The sequence below is a fragment of the Strix uralensis genome, chromosome 4 (genome assembly GCF_047716275.1).
Source record: "Strix uralensis isolate ZFMK-TIS-50842 chromosome 4, bStrUra1, whole genome shotgun sequence".
Taxonomy (NCBI): domain Eukaryota; kingdom Metazoa; phylum Chordata; class Aves; order Strigiformes; family Strigidae; genus Strix; species Strix uralensis.
Genome location: NC_133975.1, coordinates 49,309,536 through 49,328,676, shown reverse-complemented (window position 1 = coordinate 49,328,676; position 19,141 = coordinate 49,309,536). Strand labels below are relative to the sequence as shown.

The 19,141-nt window shown below is 38.4% G+C and overlaps 2 protein-coding genes across 2 annotated transcripts in view; one reads left to right on the top strand and one right to left on the bottom strand.

Moving 5' to 3' along the window:
- Positions 1-549: 549 nt before the first annotated feature.
- TLR2 (toll like receptor 2) lies at positions 550-3,151 on the top strand. The gene has a single exon (XM_074865089.1). It carries the CDS (start codon positions 550-552, stop codon positions 2,899-2,901), a length of 2,352 nt encoding a protein of 783 aa, XP_074721190.1. The 3' UTR covers positions 2,902-3,151.
- Positions 3,152-5,215: 2,064 nt separating this feature from the next.
- The window catches only part of RNF175 (ring finger protein 175), a 31,006-nt gene continuing 17,080 nt past the window's right edge, over positions 5,216-19,141 (bottom strand). Inside the window, 9 exon segments of the mRNA XM_074864940.1 lie at positions 5,216-5,416; positions 6,107-6,231; positions 7,064-7,197; positions 7,843-7,963; positions 9,622-9,709; positions 10,594-10,762; positions 17,704-17,737; positions 17,739-17,797; positions 17,799-17,844. Coding sequence (XP_074721041.1) covers positions 5,298-5,416; positions 6,107-6,231; positions 7,064-7,197; positions 7,843-7,963; positions 9,622-9,709; positions 10,594-10,762; positions 17,704-17,737; positions 17,739-17,797; positions 17,799-17,844 — 895 coding nt within the window. The 3' untranslated portion in view covers positions 5,216-5,297.

Below are 19,141 nucleotides of genomic sequence, written 5' to 3'. Positions count from 1 at the left end.
ATATGCTTGAAATGAGTATTAAATGTGAACATCACTGTCTCCCACAAGATGCCAACTCTTCTTGATGTAACTATGATTTGAAACACATACAGGAGACTCCCTGTAGTGAAAAATTAATATACAAAATAATATTCACAGATCCAGAAGAAAAGGACTTAAGGTGGGGCTGAGGGAGGATATATGGGACTATTTCCTAAACAGGCAAAGGATCAGGTTAGTAATAATGTTATTATTCAGATGTTTAGCTGAATCTACAAAACATTTGTGCAGCTGTTAATTGATTTGATAGTCCTCATTCCAAAATTAGAAAACACAGGGAACAAAAGAGTAAATTCAATGTACATAGCATTTAACAAATTATTCTGAAATATTTGTGTACAATATTTCTTTTTTTGGTTAATCCTTTTCATCTCTGAACAACGTTAAAAACAAATATATTTATAGTGCCTTCAACAGGACAGAACAGTTTATGTTTTAGATAAATGTGCCTTCTTCAAAACTAACCATTTTATACTTGCTCTGACTGTATTTCATATTTTAGGCAAAATAATGACTACACACAGCTGGCGAGTGTGGGCCATCTACATGGTCTTAGCTCCAAACCTCTCTGAAGAACAAGTGCTGAAGCAGGCTTGTCCTTCATGCGATGCCACTCAGCTTTGCAACTGCTCTTCCATGGGCTTGGATTTCATTCCCCCAGGGCTCACGGGCAAAATCACAACATTAAACCTAGCCCACAACAGGATAAAGCACATCCGATCCCAGGATCTGCAGCAGGCTGTGAACCTGAGAGCCTTGCTGCTGCAGTCCAACAAAATCAGCTCAATAGACAAGGACTCATTTCGCTCCCTTGGGAAACTGGAGCTCTTGGACTTATCAAATAACAGCTTGGCTCACCTGTCCCCTGAGTGGTTTGAGCACCTCTTTTCACTCCAGCACCTCCACCTTCAAGGGAACTCCTACAGAGACCTGGGTGAAAGCTCCCCCTTTTCTAGCCTGAGGAACCTCAGCTCTCTCCACCTGGGCAACCCGTGGTTCTCCACGATAAGGCAAGGGAACTTTGAGGGCATTGAGCTTCTTGACAAGTTGTGGATTGATGGTGGCAGACTCAGTCAGTACAGGCCAGGAAGTCTGAAATCAATTAAGAAGATAAATCACATGATCATAAGCATAAAAAGTATTAGTGTATTCTCAGCAATTGTCAGGGACCTTCTGTACACTGTCACTTGGTTAGAAGTGAGAAAAACAGCATTCAGTATACTCTCTGAATTACAACTACTGAGAGTCATGTCTTCTTCTTTTGCTAAGAAAATTTCTTTTAAACAGACCTTATTAACAGATGCTACTGTGCCTGAGATTATCAGCATTTTAGAAGACATGCCAAAATTAGTGGAGGTGGAGATGATAGACTGTAGACTCTTGGGAACTGGACAATGGCAAATGCAAATTCAAGCAAACCAATCACAGACTCTTAGAGTTCTGACAATAGAGAAATTATCTATAGAAAAATTTTATTTGTTTACAGATCTTCATGCTGTAGATGGTCTACTATCACTTCTTACCAAAGTCACAGTTGAAAACACCAAGGTCTTTTTAGTACCATGCAGTGTTTCACAATATCTTCTGTCATTAGAGTATCTTGATCTTAGTGCAAATTTGCTTGGAGACCAGAGTTTGGAGCATTCAGCCTGTCAGGGTGGTTGGCCCTCACTACAAACTCTAAATTTAAGTCAGAATTCACTGAGTGACTTAGAAATGACAGGTAAAAGTTTGTCTCATCTAAGAAATCTAATTCTCTTAGACATTAGCCAAAATAATTTTGGAGAGATTCCAGATGTGTGTGAATGGCCAAAAAACCTGAAATATTTAAACCTCTCCAGCACTCAAATTCTTAAACTAACAACATGCATTCCTCCAACGCTGGAAGTTTTGGATGTTAGTGCTAACAACCTGAAGGAGTTTGGACTGCAACTCCCATTTCTCAGAGAGCTGTACCTCGCAAAAAACCATTTGAAGACCTTGCCTGGTGCCGCACCCATTCCTAACTTAGTGGCCATGTCAGTCAGAAGAAACAAGCTCAACGGTTTCTCCAGGGAAGAGTTTGAGTCCTTCAGGAAAATGGAGCTGCTGGATGCCAGTGACAACAACTTCATCTGCTCCTGTGAATTCCTCTCCTTCATCCACCACCAGGCTGGGATAGCCCAGGTGCTGGTGGGGTGGCCAGACAAGTACATCTGTGACTCTCCCCTGGCAGTGAGAGGGGTGCAGGTTGGAGCTGTGCACCTCTCCCTGATGGAGTGCCACAGGTCCCTCATGGTGTCATTGCTCTGCGCCCTGGTGGTCCTGGTCATGCTCATCCTCGTGGCCATTGGCTACAAGTACCACGCGGTCTGGTACCTGAGAATGACCTGGGCATGGCTCCAAGCCAAGCGGAAGCCCAAGCGAGCCCCCCTGAAGGACATCTGCTATGACGCTTTTGTCTCCTACAGCGAGCATGACTCTGACTGGGTGGAAAACATAATGGTGCGGGAGCTGGAGCAGGCCTGCCCCCCCTTTCGGCTCTGCCTCCATAAGCGGGACTTTGTGCCTGGAAAGTGGATTGTGGACAACATCATTGACTCCATAGAGAAGAGCCACAAAACGCTCTTTGTGCTGTCCGAGCACTTTGTGCAGAGCGAGTGGTGCAAATACGAGCTGGACTTCTCGCACTTCCGCCTCTTTGACGAGAACAACGATGCAGCGATTCTTGTCCTCCTGGAGCCCATCCAGAGCAAAGCGATTCCCAAGAGGTTCTGCAAGCTGCGGAGGATCATGAACACAAAGACCTACCTGGAGTGGCCTCTTGAAGAAGAGCAGCAGGAGATATTTTGGTTTAATTTGAAAATAGCTCTAAAATCCTAGACAGAGACATTAACAAATGAATATATAGCAAATGTACTCTGGATTTTTTCCCTTGCTTGTTCATCCTGTCACCTATCTGTATCTCAAGAATAGAGAGCTTAACTACTGTAAATTCTATTACTTGTTTTGAGATTATTTTCTTTTTGTGTCCATGTTTGGGAGTTGTTGTACTGGTTTGGGCTGAAATAGAGTTAATTTTCTTCATAGTTGCGCCTATGGTGCTGTGGTTTGGATTTGTGACCAAAACAGAGTTGGTAACACAGGGTTGTTTTAGTTATTGCTGAACAGTGCTTGCACAGCATCGAGGCCTTTTCTGTTTCTTATGCTGTCCTGCCAGTGAGTAGGCTGGGGGTGCATGATAATTTGGGAGAGGCCACAAGCTGTGACAGCTGATCCCAGCTGACTAAAGGGATGTCCCATACCATATAATGTCATGCTCAGCAATAAAAGTTGTGGGAAAGAAATAGGAAGGGAGGATGTTTGGAGTTATGATGTTTGTCTTCCCAAGAAACTGTTATGTGTGATGGAGCTTTTCCTGGAGAAGGATAAGCATCCACCTGCTGATGGGAAGTAGTGAATGAATTCTTTATTTTGCTTTGCTTGTGTGCAGCTTTTGCTTTACCTATTGAACTGTCTTTATCGCAACCCACGAGTTTTCTCAATCTTACCCTTCCAAGTCTCTTCCCTGTGCGACAGTGGGGGGAGTGAGAGTGTGCAATGCTGAGCTGCCTTCTGGGGTTAAACCGCAACAATTGTCTACATACATTAATCAGCAGTGTTAGCAAAAGCTGTTTCATATAAATATTTAATGATGAAACGTTGTCTAGATACACAGCTACTTAGTTTATATATCTTTATTTTTGTAAAAGCTTTAGGAGAGAGTCTGCCTAGCCAAGGGTTCTTCTGTGTTCTTTGTATACATATTTGGTACATTGGAAGCTTCATCTCACAGCTAGTTACCTGTCATGTTACTACTTTTAGGAAGTTGTTCTCCACACAGCCAACGTGTCAGTGAGAGCAGAAGTCCCCCTGTACTTTGCTAGACATTGAGAAGGCTGAGGACAAATATTCTTCCATTACACCCACAATTAGGCAACTCTGACAGTGTAACACAAATGAACGATTTATTAACGTGAATTTTTGCATATATGAATACAGGCATAACTCATAATAAGAATTATTAACTTTCCTACTTCATCTAAACAAACAAAGCCACTTTCTTTCTATGCACTTAAGATTTGCTCTTTGTTTCATTTACTTAATGTTTGTTTAATTGCATCATTTCCTATTTTTAACATCTAAACCTTACCTTCATTGGTATATGGCTTCACACAATCTCTGCTTTATTCTCATATATATATTAAAGTGTAAATTAAGATAATCTGTATTTATGATTTCTAAGAACAAAGATTCTTAAAATACTGACCATATTTAATCTGAGTTTAAAAGCTACTTCAGCTAGGCTAATTACATTTTAAGACCAGCTTCTCTGATTCCTAAACAGAACTGCCCGTTCTTGCATAAACACGCCATGTTTCAATTCCTCACAATGTGGCCAGGGTAGTATAGATGTCAAACATTTGGCCACTAAGCAGCAAGACTTATGCATCCATTTTGATTTTTTTTTTTTTTTTTAAAAAAAGCAATAGCAAAATACGGAATTGGTGGTTAGAGATTGTAACTTCATTCTGTGTTTGAGAAGCTGGTTATAGGAAGCTGGGCCTTTTGAGCATGGTGACAGTAAGTCAAAGAGGGCTTAATGTAGGACCTCCATATATAGGCCTATCTGAATACCAAACACACATTAAACATTGCTGTGGTTAGAGCTTTTTGTAAATAGCCATTGGAAGATGTATGAGTTACAATGCAACAGCTCTTGAAAGAGGTGGGGGAAAAAAGCTAATGGTAATCTTGTATTACTTTACATTGACCAAATGAACAAACTACTTGGGTGACATTTTTCACAATTTGCTGTATACAAGGCCATTATTTGACTTAAAATTCTCCTTATCTACTGCACAATTTTCTGTAGTCAGAATTTCAACTAGTGGGAAGCCACTACCCATATATTTCATAAACAAAATATTTCTTTTTTTTTTTTTAATGGGATATTCATTCTAAGAAGTAAGTCCTTTTTTTTCCCCCTAGTGCAATCTTCCTATTAAAGGAAGCAATTTCTTTTAATTCTTACTTTGAGAAAATTAAAAAAATGCTTTAATAGCATGCTGTACAGTCTTGTTGTAATGCAAAAAGAAGTACTATCCTGCAAAAGGGTGTACAGCACACCAGAGTTTAACAGCTATTTCCTCTAGTCTTTTAAAATTAAGTACAGAAAATGCATATTATTTAAGCAGGTAAATATCCAACACTTTTCATTCTCACTAATAATCTGAGTTCTATTCTAGACCCAGTGAATAACTAATGCCTTGGACGATGTCTATAACAACTGGTTGCCAAACCACCAGATAGCAAAGCCAGTCCAAAAGTTGTCCATATAATACGTGTGCGTTCTCACCTAATCTTTTGTTAAAGAAACTGAAGAGAAAATGCAACAATAGGTAAATCTTGGTGTTTTTCTTAGCCAGAATCAAAGAAAAAATATTGGGTTAAAATCTTGAAATGCTTTCTTTTCGACTCTTCTGATTGATTTCCTTTTTATAGGGGTAAGGTTAAAATTAAATATCCTCCTCACATATAGGTTAAAATACGCTTCAAAAAAGTAAGCCAAATGTTGCTTCAACTCAAGCAGGTTTCTACAGATGCAGCAGCAGATCTACAACTATTATTCCATTTGTTAAAGGAAAAATGTTGTTTACTAACTACTAAGAGAAGAGGGGGGAAAAAATCAGCACTTGTTCTGAAAGCGGATTGTATCAATTTTCTTATTTCATTAAAGAGCAAAATGTACTACATGGTCTTTCTAAAACTGCGATTTACATTCTTTAAAATGTTCCTCTCATTATAAAAATTATTTCCAGATGTCCTAAAATCAAGAAGGAAAATATATATGCACTTTTCTTTTCCTAGCTTCTTTGGGGTCTTAGATAAGATAAAGTCAAATAGAACTATCCTCTTCCCTAAATATAATTGTTCCTTAGTAATTATTAGTTTTCCATTTATTTAATGTGGCCACCTCATCCCTCCACTGCAGATCAAAACAAGACTTTGTAAGTAATCAGGCTATGGTTTAGAAAATCAAAAGCACACTTATCAGGGAGAGGGTATGGGTTACTTAACATCCTCTTCAAATCAACTTTCTCAGGGCAGTATGGGAAAGTCTGGTTCTTGCCAACCACAATGCACCAACCACAGATGCAGGATTCATAAAACCTGCTATGAGGTGTATTGCTAAGGAATCTTTCAAATACAAACAAGGCCCTGTGCTTACATCTGCAAACCTAGTCAAACCATCAAGAGATAATTTAATGACTGATTATGGATACTGCCTTTTTTTATAACTGAGCAGTTTCAAATGAGTTAAAATATTTAGAATATTTAGAACTATTTTAAAGTTGAATCCAATGTCCTGAACATCCAGACTGGTATTCATATTTTCCGGCTCGCAAGAAGCCAGGATACTTTTAAGAACTGCAGAAGGGGGTGATTAGTAACATTGTTCCAGCACATATGTGATACCCATCATTTTAGTTTCTGGAATGCAAAACACCAAGTTGTTTGGTAGGCCCGAGTCTGAGACACTGGGTCTTCTGTCAGGCTGTAGGGTATGCCATCTTTTGAGAAGGGTTTTACATTTGCCTTAAAACTACCCAGCAAAGATAGCCCCAGGCACAGCCAGAGGAAATCCTCTGCAGTACATGGGAGCCTGAGTTAGCAGATGTGACCAATGGGTCAGCAAGCCTGGTCTAACATATTGCCAGGCACACCCACACAGGCACAAAGTACCTGAAAGGCGGATTTAGGCCTGAAACTGTAGGGTTATGGCCACTCTTGCATCAGTTTGTCTGTCAAAAAGCTGTGTGTCCTCAATTTGTGTCACAGAACTGAAATATATTTTATGCTCCTGTTTTTACTTTTGTGCTACGTTGTTTCTGAATGTGGTTTTGGTTCCTTTTTTCTTGGTATTTATTGCTGTTGTTATTATTTTTTAATACAGCATAAAAGAGGAGAAAACAACAATTTCATAATTCCATGGAAAGGATACACATGATTACAGAACAGATGGTAGGTATTTTGAATGATCCCTTCTTCGTTTATATCCACAAAAATTTTCTGCCTGCAAATTGTGCAGATGTCATTGGACAAATTTGTTGTTGGTATGCCACTGATGCTGTAAAACTGTTAAGATCAAGTTCATAGGAAAAAAAGAAGCCAAAGAACAACAAAATATTTGCTTAGAGTCAAGGATGCATAAACACATTTTAAGTGCCATCAAAGATAAGGATAGCATGAAAATGGCTGCAGTTGTCTTAGTTCACTAGTGCCAGGAGGCACAGTTACCAAGAAATAATTAAAATCTTATTGCTGATGCAAGAACTTTAGGAACTGTCTGCTTGATTTTAAGTAACTGGAATGTAAGAGAATTGTGCTGAGATAATCACCTTATTTGGAAATGGAAGATAAGGCCAAGAAGAGTCTTTCACAGACTTTGGGGAAGTAAGAAGCTTGTCTTCTATGGCAATTAGGAAAATTATGTAGTCTCTTGTACACAGGGACCCACCTGTTGGAAACCCCAGATCAGACCCTGGCACATGTCACTGGCTACTAATGCATTAAGACTATTTTTGTAATCATAAGATTGGCAATGGAGTTCAACAGTTTGTCCATGGCACAAGAACAGCTCTCCTCAAGGAAAAGTGAGGTTAGTTTAGTGCAAGAGTACCCAGTAGACCTTATTCTCACGAACCCAGGAGCACAAGAGATTCAACAGCTCAATTCCAGTCCTTGCAAGTGGTATTCAGGATGATGATGCCTGGCACTTACACCAGTGGTAGAAACCATGTAGTCAGAACACATCTCTGCAAAGTCTCTTCCCATCACTCCATAGTACAGTCTGTAAAAAAGCAGTGTCACAGCAAAATCCACGGAGTCATCAGACTTGATTCTGTCATAAAACCACAAAAGAATACTTGGGTGAGTCTGTTCTTCACCAAAAAGCCAGAATAAAATATCAACAAGATTTTTACTCCAGTTAGCTCCTGCTTCCTTCAAACTGCAGGTTTAGTTTCATTTTCTGTTGCAGCAGCAGACACCCTCGTACTTGAAGTATCAATGTTCTTGATGGCAAGCAATGTTGAAATTAGGCTATGAACTGCTTTTGGAGCCACAGCTACTCAGCTGTTATAGAAAGGCCAAGCTGACATATTTTCTTACAGGAAGGGACTTCACCTAGAGTTGTCTTATACAGAACAATTAGATATATTTCGTTGTTTTGCAGAAGAACAAGATCAGCCAAATTTCAATAAGGTATAAGATGCCAGTCAAAGAACTGTTAAGTTTCTGCAGCTGAAAGAGCCCACTGTCCTCCTGAATACAAATTCCTCAGAATAAAATCTTTGCAAAATTACAGCAAGTGATATTTAGCCCTCTACCCCAAAAAAACCCCAGCTCAATAGAGTTTGTAAAAATGTTAACATCTCTTGTCATCTCTCTGAGATTGTATGTGTTACAGGTCTTGGGAGGCTGAAACCTGGCTACGAAATACTCATAAAACTGGAGCTTCTTAACATTAAAAAGGACTTGTTATTGCTGCAACAGGGCACAAAGTAAGAACGTTTAAAATAGAGCTAACAAATTTTGTAGTTATATCTTTAAAATAAACTGGTGGGAGAATTTGGCTGGTTAAATAAAATACCTCAACAGAATAAAGCTTAATAGTCTTGGTAACACAAGACTCTTAAGTTTCTGCCAAGAATTTTCCATCGGAGCTATGTACTTTTGGGTTAATCAACTATACAATGTATGGGCAATAAATCTGATACTTAGAGGAACAGCTGATTTATTTATGTGCAGTATCTCCAATACCTCCAAGAAGTGTTGGACTTAAAGCACAATCATTATGCAGTTGGTCTACATGCTCTTGAAGAATCCCTGGAATTTCTGGTCAGACAGCGCCTCAGAGTCCAGCACAGTAGCCCTGACTGGGCTGCTAGTCAGAGACAAATCCTGGAAAAACATAAAGAAAATTCAAATCCTACCCAGGCAAAAATTCAAGCTGTATTAAGAGGTTAGGTAGAGAATCATCTGGACATACAGTATTGTCTTTGGCAACAGCCAAAATAAAAAGAGGAGAATCCCCTAGCAACATTATAGCCTGGTAGAGCAGGAAATCATAGTTATCAGAAAGAATTATAATGTGGTTTTGATATGAATGTGCTTATCTATTTTTATCCTTTACGTCAAACCTTTTTATGTCTTATCTCCTTCAGGTACATAAACGAAGGACTGAGAATGAGCTCAGCAGTTAAATTACGGGATTAAATAAGTGAACAGGGTGGCTGTATGAAGTTTAAGGTTTTTCCTCGCCCCTCTTCACACCACAAACACATGTTATAAAATGACTAAATATCAAACTTCAGATCAACTATGCAAAAATAAAAATAAAGCAGTAAGAGAATGTACAGCTACACAACATAAAAGAGGTTTCATATGTTGAGGTGGGTGGTGAAAAGACCAGTCTGGAGCAATTTCACTGCAAACAAAGTAAAATCTATCAAATAGGAAATCAGAACAGTTGCCAATCCCAATTTTACTTGGAGATACCTACCTAAAGAATAAACTAGATCCATTATGGTCAGATAACCGACAATTCCAATTGCATAACTCAGTTTACAGATCAGGAGGAACCAACCTATGGATAAGAGAAAAGAAAGACTGCTCAAGACTTTGCATATTTTGCAGAGTGGCACAAAATGCCACATATGTAGCTTCTACTGAAGTATTCATATCAATTCAATAGAAGTTTCACATTTCTCTATTTCTCCCCTACTTAAAGATGAATAAAAATGTATAATACAAGAAAAAGTACAGGAGGAAAAAAAACCCACCAAAACCTTTTTGTTTTGCTTCAGTCTTCACAAGAAATGGTAATTATGAACAGATTGCTAACACAATTAAAACTAACAGTTGAGAATTGTGAAGGAGGCAGACATAGGCCGGAACAGGACAAGAACAGGTAAAAACCAACTGAAGTAAGTTATATATAGTCAAGTCAGTATACCATCAAAGAAATTTATCTAAAATACTTAGCAGTTAGCAGAAGCAATCTCTGAACCATTAATAATTGTCTTTGCAAATCCAGCATGGAAAGGCAGAGTTTCAGAAGACTGGAGAAGGAAGAATACAGACCTCTCTTTAGGGAGGCAGAGGGGGCTCTAAGAAATAAATTCAGACTATTTGGTATATATACCAAATTGAGCCTTCAGGGTCAATAACACCTGGGATGACTGCTGATGGTAAGAGTTTGCAGAATGAAAAACCAAGATGGAACTGATGGAATTAATTTAATTTTAACTCTTGTTTAATTCTTTTTCATTTGCATGTCATGTTTGATCAACATTGATTTAGAGGAATTTATTCATACTGCAGTTGAAAGATTCCCTCAAATTCAACTGCTAATGGCCGTTCTTGTAATCTGGGAAGATTTGTTCCAGGGAAATTCTTATTTGCTCTTCTCCTTCTACAGGTTTCCTTTAAGAAACAATACCAAAAAAACCCAACCAAGGCAAAACCAACAAAAAAGGACATACTGTGGTGTTCTTCCTGAGAGAGGCTTGCAGATTGCTCTGAAAGTGATGTAACTGGCAATAACTGAGAGCATTCCCCACATGGACAGAGATCTCTACCAGTAAAGTCTGGTGATGAAATAAAGAACAACAACCCACATCTGCAGCAGTGTGACTAACTGTTGGCAAAATTGAGACATTTGTTCCAAAGTAATGACATCCTGTGGTTCTGTTTTGCATGGTTAGGTTTGATTAACAGATTGCCAAACTGTAAAACTCATACCAAAAAATGTGACTTGTACAGCACCTGACACAGGAGAGCCTTTGACCCTAGAATAATGATATTAATCTGCCTTTCACCCTGTAAATAATTAGTGATCCCAGTGTAGTAAATGGTTGTAACACTGAGATAAAACTCATCAGACCTCCATATTCTATTCTCAGAAAACTAAACTGTCTATTGATAGAATTAATGCTACTGAAAAAAAAGTTAAAGTTTGTTTTCTAACTCAAATTATTTATGGTGACCAAAGGACTAAAGCTTTGGGAGCAGGTTTTCTGAAATCAGTGGAGGCAGTTTGGCCTTTAAGCCTTAGAGCTGATCTTACAAACTTTCAGAAAGGTATATTTGGCTGCATTAGTTTGGGATGTTTTCAGTTACATAACCACACTACTGAAGGTTTTTCTTAAAAACTCTTTGTACGGCATAACAAAATGCTGTGACTTAAACTTTTAAACTTTTTCCTAAATGAAATTATATCAAACTTAATATGTATATCTGCTTGAACGTCCCACAGTGATGAAATATTCTGTTTCTTTTCCAATAAGCAAATATTTGAAACCCACTGAAGAGTCAAAAGCCCTGTAATGTCAGTTCTCTCTGTGATCACATTAATAAACCATGGATTTGGAATTGTGGAAGCCTGATGATGACAAAGGTAAAGCAAGACTGACTTTAATATGTGTTTGTAGAGTTAGCTCCTGCATCTTTACAGAAAGGATACTAAAAATAAAAAAAATCTGAGGGGAGATTGTTTTCAAATTTATGTTTGGTTTGGGGAGGGTAGATTCTTTAAAAGCAGACAAAAAGCACAATCCATCTAGAATAAAAAGTTATTTCTATGGAAGATGAATCTTCCAGCATCATTAGATCACATCACTGTTACGCGTTTCTCCACCCTGCAGCCCTGCCTTTATGGGACCACAATCTGCTGCTTGTGACCATAGAAGTGACAGAGCTCCTTCCGTGCCACGCAGACCTTCTGGCATGTCACCGGTCAGTGGTGCCTATGCATCCCTGATTGCAGAGCCTGAGGTTTCCCGGCCTTCACTGGGGGCCACCAAAAGTTCCCTGTTGCCTGCCTGCCTTGTTACTGTCCAGTGTGATCCCTCTCCAATGTGTTTACATACTGTGGGTTGCTTTTTTTCCTGTAGACTGAAAGTAAAGTCTGAATTTAAGTGGTAAAACAAAAACTGAATGGACACACATCTTCAGTAAAGTAGCTACTTTCTAATACAAATCTATAACAGAACTTTGTTACCATGTTAGCTGCAAAATGAAATGCTAATTAATTAAAGAATGTTCTCACCACCTTCTCTTGGGTGATACATTATTAAATCTATTGGTATATATTGTTTGCAATAATTGTTTCAAATTTCCTTATTGATTTTTATGTCTTCCAGATTGTTAATTTTAATACTATTACCCTCTACATGAAATGCATGAATATTTTGTCATGTAAATGAGGACAAAGATAGGAATCGAGTCATACAGATGAAAACCCCAGCATTGATTTATTATTAATACTGGAAGGTCACCATCTGGACAATTCCATAAAATAATACATCTGCATTGCTGCTAAATGGGAACTTTAACATCTGGATCATATTATTCCAAATTTTCCTCATCCACCCATCATAGCAAGAGGAATTTCCTGACAAATCAGATTGCTGCCCAAAGGTAAAATGTTTTTCTCATTACCGTACTTTAAATGAGCTCAAAAAGACCTAGAAGTGAAGTCAGCATCAGCGTCATAGACAACTTTCCCATTTTCTAATTATGCAGATTAAATAGGTCATAGAAGCACCAACTGAAAAATTCCCATCTGTCTTCTGCTTCCCTCACAATGCTCCCCCAACTCTGAGCGAGTAAGAATGCCCATCACCAGTAAATTCAACAGAAGAGCATTATTCCACTATCCTTTCCATCTTATAGCATACGGTGAAAACTGCATACATAAAGAAAATAACTGTGTAATAATTAGATTTATTGTGAGAGACTGACCTTACCAGAACTTGTTAACTTGGCAATGCAAGCTAACTGGCTCTCTAAAATTCTAATTTCTTTTGATGTAGACATATTCAAATACTCAAAAACATATGCATGGAAGCAATAATAAATCAGCTGTTTGGGTTTTTTAAGGTTTAAATTAATATGCTTATACTTGATAGTACATTGGAAATCAGCAGGGATTTCTGTATTAAGTAAATCAACCAACCTTATTTTCAAGATTTGCCTCATTACTTAGGTACAGAAATCAATGCCGTCATAGCTATGCTGCTCCTTTTTTCAACTACATTCCAAAGTAAGTTCTCATTACATGACTGCCATATGATACAAGATATATAATCAGTAAAATGGGCAGCCACCTATGGGACCAGAAGTAAAGTTTTTGTGCTTGAGATTGTTCTGAGACCATGACAAATCTGCCTTTCTATCTCAGATATTTTAGGACTTCTATTATGCCAGGGAGAACAACTTTGTCAGCATAGGTCACATTTACGTAATTTTCATCAATGGACAGCTTCCAACAGCAAGCAAATTGCATTATAAGAATCAGCTGAGTACCTGATAGTGAGAATTTCCTTTAGGAAAATACACAGTCAGAACACTAATATGCTTTTTTCTTCCTTCTCCATTTGATATGCTAGACTCCTGCCTTTACGTTGAGAAAAATTGATAGGATAGGGTAGGATAGGAATGGCTTTTCAAGGATGGTAATTCTCTGACTACCATTCTTCATTGCCACTCCATGGCACAGATCACATGATACAGTTGCAAGCATATAATTGCTTGCACCTCACTGAATTAGAGGAGGGCAAAATTTGTGAGTGAAATGGAGAAATGAGTGTTAACACAGATGCAAACCTATTGAAAATCAGGTTTTTACAATATGAATTAGCAGAACACAGGCTCCCTATTTATTTTTTAAAATCTCAAATAACAAAATTCTCAAAAGTAACTGAGAAATGATCATTTTCTCTAATCTGCTTCCTCATCATATAGAAGTTAACCCCAAATAGTCAGCTACCACCTAGAAGAAAAAACACAACTGTCAGAGTGGTCTATATTTTATTTCAGGCCAAGACTTACTAGAAAAACCTCTTCCTATTTTCCCCTCCCTCCTCCATGCTAGGATCACACCCATGTTACTTTATATGGAGCCATCTGGTGAAGAGCAATCTCTTCCCTCTTGCCAAAATTATCCACAGCTGAGCCTTGGTTGCTTTGCTGCAACTTTTTTGCTCTTGTCCCTTTGAAATATGAGCCTTCCCAGCATGCCTTTTTTTTTTTCTTTTTTTTTTTCTTCTTTTTCAGGAGACATTTTACATTCTCGATAAGCCTGGATAAGGTTCTTTTAGATGGTATAGGCTGTTGCTGTTTCTCTTGCATCTAGTAAGTAGTTGCTGCTTTTTATTTTTTGTTCTTTTTGAGCAAGCTAATGAATGCCCTTTCCATTTAGGGCTGGTTTTATGTTCCTTTTGACCTTCATTTCCTTTTTCTTTCAAAAAGAAACCAAATTTTTCTTTTTCACGTGTTTGCAAAGCACTTTGAAGGGGGTGGTGGGAGTCAATCGCTGCAACCCTTTGCTTTAGTTCTACTGATACAACTATGCCATTTTCTCTGAGCTCTTACTATGTCTGCGAATAACATGCGTATCCAGAGCAGGGATGTATACATGCAAACACCCACCATGACCTCAAAGAATCAGACAGAAAGGTTTGTCAGCTGATGCTGCCTTCCAAATCATGGTATGCAATGGAGGGCTGGTTACTTGTTTTTCTGAAAATAGAAAAGAAAGCAATTTTTGATGAGAGAAAAGGAGCCATAGGTCTACTCCTCCCATTGAAAATAATGTATTCTACTTCTACATCTGATTTTACTTCTCTTTTGCTCCAAAAAATGAAAGCATATTGTTACAAGTAGGGGAAAGTGTTTGGTTTCTTCTAGTCAGTATTAGACGCTGTTGTGCATAACCTATATAAGAACTATACAGGCATAAACCAAGCAGTCAAAAACTGGATGGCAAGTAAGAGAAATGGGTAAGCAAGCAAAAGTAGAGGGCTGTTTTCTCTTTAGTGAGCACATGGTTGATTTTCAAATTTTGACTTATTTAAGTGTTTCCTACCAAATAAAACAAAAATGATATGCACATGAATGCAAGCATAATAATTGCCACCTGGAAGAACTGTAATGCAGAAGTCTAGACCTGCCTGTACTTAGGGGAGCAGTAGTGGGGTTTTTTGTTGTTTATTCTTGTGTCAAATGGACAATTTCCTGTATGCATTAACTGAGTTGTTTAAATCCTAAATGCAACCATCTTTACAGTTTCTGCTCCTAAGTCAGAAGGTTTCCTCATCTGATGCAACAATGTATACTAGTTATTTTTCATCTGTGTTGTGTAAGGATCTCATTAGTTGTTCAGCTTTGTATCTTAATGTTTGTCCTATTTGTCAGCCTTCAAAGTAGAGTGGATGAGATTTTGGCAGTTACAATGCTGGTAGAAATTTGTACCTTTTAACATTGCTGCATGACATGCTTTTAAAGAAAGCAAGCTAATCCAATGAGATCAGCAGCGTGTTCGAAAGCTATACAGAAGTATCTGGATATGAAACATGACGGCAGTTATAACTTAATACACAAACTTGTAAGTTGTTTTGGTGACAAACACTCTTCGATTACCTAATGTGGAATACATGCAATAAACCATCTACTGGCAGAGACCCACTGTGAGTAATGTTTGCTATTATAGAGTAACTTCATACATAGATGGTAGGTGTGAGAATATATTACTCTCCCCACTAAACAGAGCATGAAGCGGAACTGCCAAAACTCAGTGCAAAGTGAACGGTGCTACTATTTTTACTGAAAAAAGCTCTGTTTCAGTTCCTCTTTTACTGGAGAGGGCCTTCCTGCTGCCACACAGCTATGCACTGAAAAATGAGGACCCAACACGCTTCTGGTGCAGATGTTTTGTTTATTTTAAAAGGCACTGCAAAAACCATCACAAAATCTTATCAGTGTTGTGATGGTTGTAGTTGTACTGCAGCCTCCCTAAATGAGACTAAATGCATTTAAAAGTGTATTTTTTTCATATTGGCTATGTCACTTTGTAGGTGTGACTGGCTCCTGTAAACTAATGTTAGAATCGGTTGGGAATGAAGCTTCAGTAGCTGAAGACTAAGTTACACAAGTAATAGGACTGTAACATGTGTAGGCTACTGTCAGTTTTGACAGAGGTTAAGTCTATGTAGTACACATTAACTTTCAGTACTGCTGAGGAGGATAATGCCAAAGCAACATAGAGTATATGCTTTTTAGACTCCCACAGGCCTTCCCAGGCAGACAGGGACCTTCCCAGCTGCTCATCATTGTATGCATACTTAGAGCTCAAGTGTGTTTCAGCACTGATTCGATACTGGTCTCATGCAAAATACTTTCAATGGAAAACAAAGACATGCACAGTCTGAGTGACTTCAGTCACTTCAGTGTTGTGTTCTTCATTCTAAATGTCTGTTGAAATTAGTAAGGCAAAAATTAATAGGAAAGAAACATTTGAAAACCTCTGAACTGAGATGCTAACATGAACCTAAAATAATTGAATTATGCAGCAGAACTGGTCTAGAAGAGAAGTTAAAGAGAACATAATGATAAAGTAGTACTATATATGATTATGCTATATGTGCTTGGGGTTAGGAGTGTGTGTTTGTAAAGGTAGAGAGTTAGTGACGTGGAGCTAAAATCCTCATTGAGCTACCTGTGACTTCATTAGACACTTCACCTGTACGTATGTTACCATGATGAACATTTCATCACTGTTCCTAACTCTAAAGTATAGCTGAAGAGCCTTATTTCACAATCTCGTATTGCAATTTTATGCCACTGTGAAACTCCACTAACAGCAAAGCTGTCATACATTAGGCTGAGTTTATATTCTATACTAAAACAGTTTCTGTAAATTGTATCAAGGTTTCATTCTTTAGTGTTTAATAGACCTGTCAAATCAGGGGGTAGGATGCTTCAAAGTCAGAGGAGCAATTATCAAGAGATAAAGTATTGATTAGTTACTGATGTCACTGCTACTAAGAAGTTCAATTACCAAAAACTGGATTTCAATCTACAGGTGGTTTAGGGTACCCCTCAACAGATGAAGATGGAAAAGCTAAGAAGCTGCTTGTGTGCTTAAAATTCTGCCTGTCTGAAATACCTATGTAATCCCCATTATCTGTTTAACATTTACTTAAAACTTGCATTACTTTTTAAGGACTGGCCCTTTCTGAGATGCCTAGCTTTTTTAGAACTATTGAATAGGGAGGTCAGGGGTGGAAATCATGTCACTCTAGTTTTCTCAGGTTTGCAGAGAAATCTGTGGTAGGGGAAAGGAAGTAAGCTGAAGCACCATAAGCCCCAGTTTTAGCACCTTAACCACAAGACAAGCTTTCTCTCTAATTAGGCATGTGCATGAGTAACTTGATGAATAGGGCCCTTGGATTCTCTCAGTAAACACTCTGTAGCATTACTTCAGCTAGATAAGGATAGTGACTTTGTTCTCCTAGCTATATGAAAACTCAAAGCCTTTTTCTTAAAAGCTTTAACCTGCTAAAGACTGACCACAGCATCAGGATGCATACACAGAAAATAAAATACAAATTGTTTTCTCTACCTACATAACAGCTATTCTCCACCTGACCAAAAGCCATGGCTTTCTGCTTTCCATGAGGCTCAGTTGTCTTGCTAGATGGAAACCCTTAGGAGTATGTCATGACACCCAACTGTTACCTGAGAAAGATGATGTCCACTACAACTCCAAAACTGCTGTCTTTCTGACAAGTTATTCACATTGTATGATCAACAGTGGCTTTGCTTCCACTGAAAAGCACAATCTGGGCAAAACCAAGGTAGCAATGAGAACAAGAACCATCTCCCTATGAATTTGATTCACAGCCATGGTGCTTCACATTCATCTTCTGATGTTACAACCTGAAAAGAAATTATGTTATTTAAAAAAAAAAAATCTAGATTGATTTGTTATACCTAAAGGTGACAGTAAGCCTCTGTATAAGAGATACTTTATGAGGAAATAGGTTAGTGTTGATATGTGTGAAGATATAAGGTAACAAACTAGATGAGAATATTTGGTCTTTGTAACTGGAACTATTATCCTGAAAAAGTAAATGTAAAGTAATAGGCAGAGTGTTGCCTTTTTTTTTCTGTTTCTAGTAACTCAGTCCTGAACATAAATATGGACACAAATACATAGTACTACGAATTTTAAGCAGACATTTCATAATCACAGATCTGAGTCCCACATAATCTTTTAGCCTAAGGTAAATGCAACCCCAGAAGAAGGCTTAAACTCCTGTTTCAGCTTCCTTCCCTGTAAAGTGAGAAGTGTAGCTGGTATTTATCTTCCTTCCAGAATTAATGGAAGTTTCTTTGAGCCCCTAAGAGAGGAGGGGATTGTCTTGGAGCTATAAATTAGCCTCCTTCATAACTAAAGCTGAGTAAGCTTCTCTTTTAGAATGGAGCCTCATGCCCTTGTAGTAAGAATCTTGATCTTCATCTGATCTTGCATCATATTAATCTGGATGTTAGTTTTCCTCTGAGCTGGAACTTTCCGGGCCTACATTTCAGGACTCAACAGCACCTCCTGGCTTCTAGATCTGTGTATGCACTGAGTGCACCCCAGCTGCACCCTGAAATGAAGTTAGAGACAGACATCCACTGTCTCACTTCCCCTTCCATGATCTGGTCTCTGTGGGAAGAAACATCATGTGTATGGGCTGGAAGGGAGCTGCAGCATGTTCTGGTTGATGCCTGCCCTGGATGATTCGTGGATCAAGGCCTTGTGTCACAGTGGCTGATGAGCAGCAGCTACTCTGTTCAGACACGGTTGTTGTTAAACCAGTTGGCATCCAGATTTGAGCAAGGAACTACACAAAAGCCTGAAACTGTTCTTTGCTCCTATTACTTGCTATTCCATGTTGGACAAACTTTGAATCCAATTAAAACTTTTGACTTTGCAGAAATCTCGATGGAGGTTTAAAGCATGTGGTTCTTTCCCATCCCTTCAGAAGGTAAAAGTGTAACAGTAGCCATGCTTTTTTCCATTTAAAAAGAAATTGCTATGTGATAGATGCTGCACTCAGATGCCACGGCACCAGAGCAGGTACCGATACCAGTGTTAAACGTCTTTCCTCTCAGCTTTATGCAAGTACCACAGGGTATCGCTTCTTTTTTGCTGACAGTGTGCTTGTGTTAAGTATCTCAAAGCAGC

What these genes read in the sequence shown, in the direction of transcription:
- TLR2 (XM_074865089.1), top strand. Translation starts at nt 550, where the DNA reads ATGACTACACACAGCTGGCGAGTGTGGGCCATCTACATGGTCTTAGCT.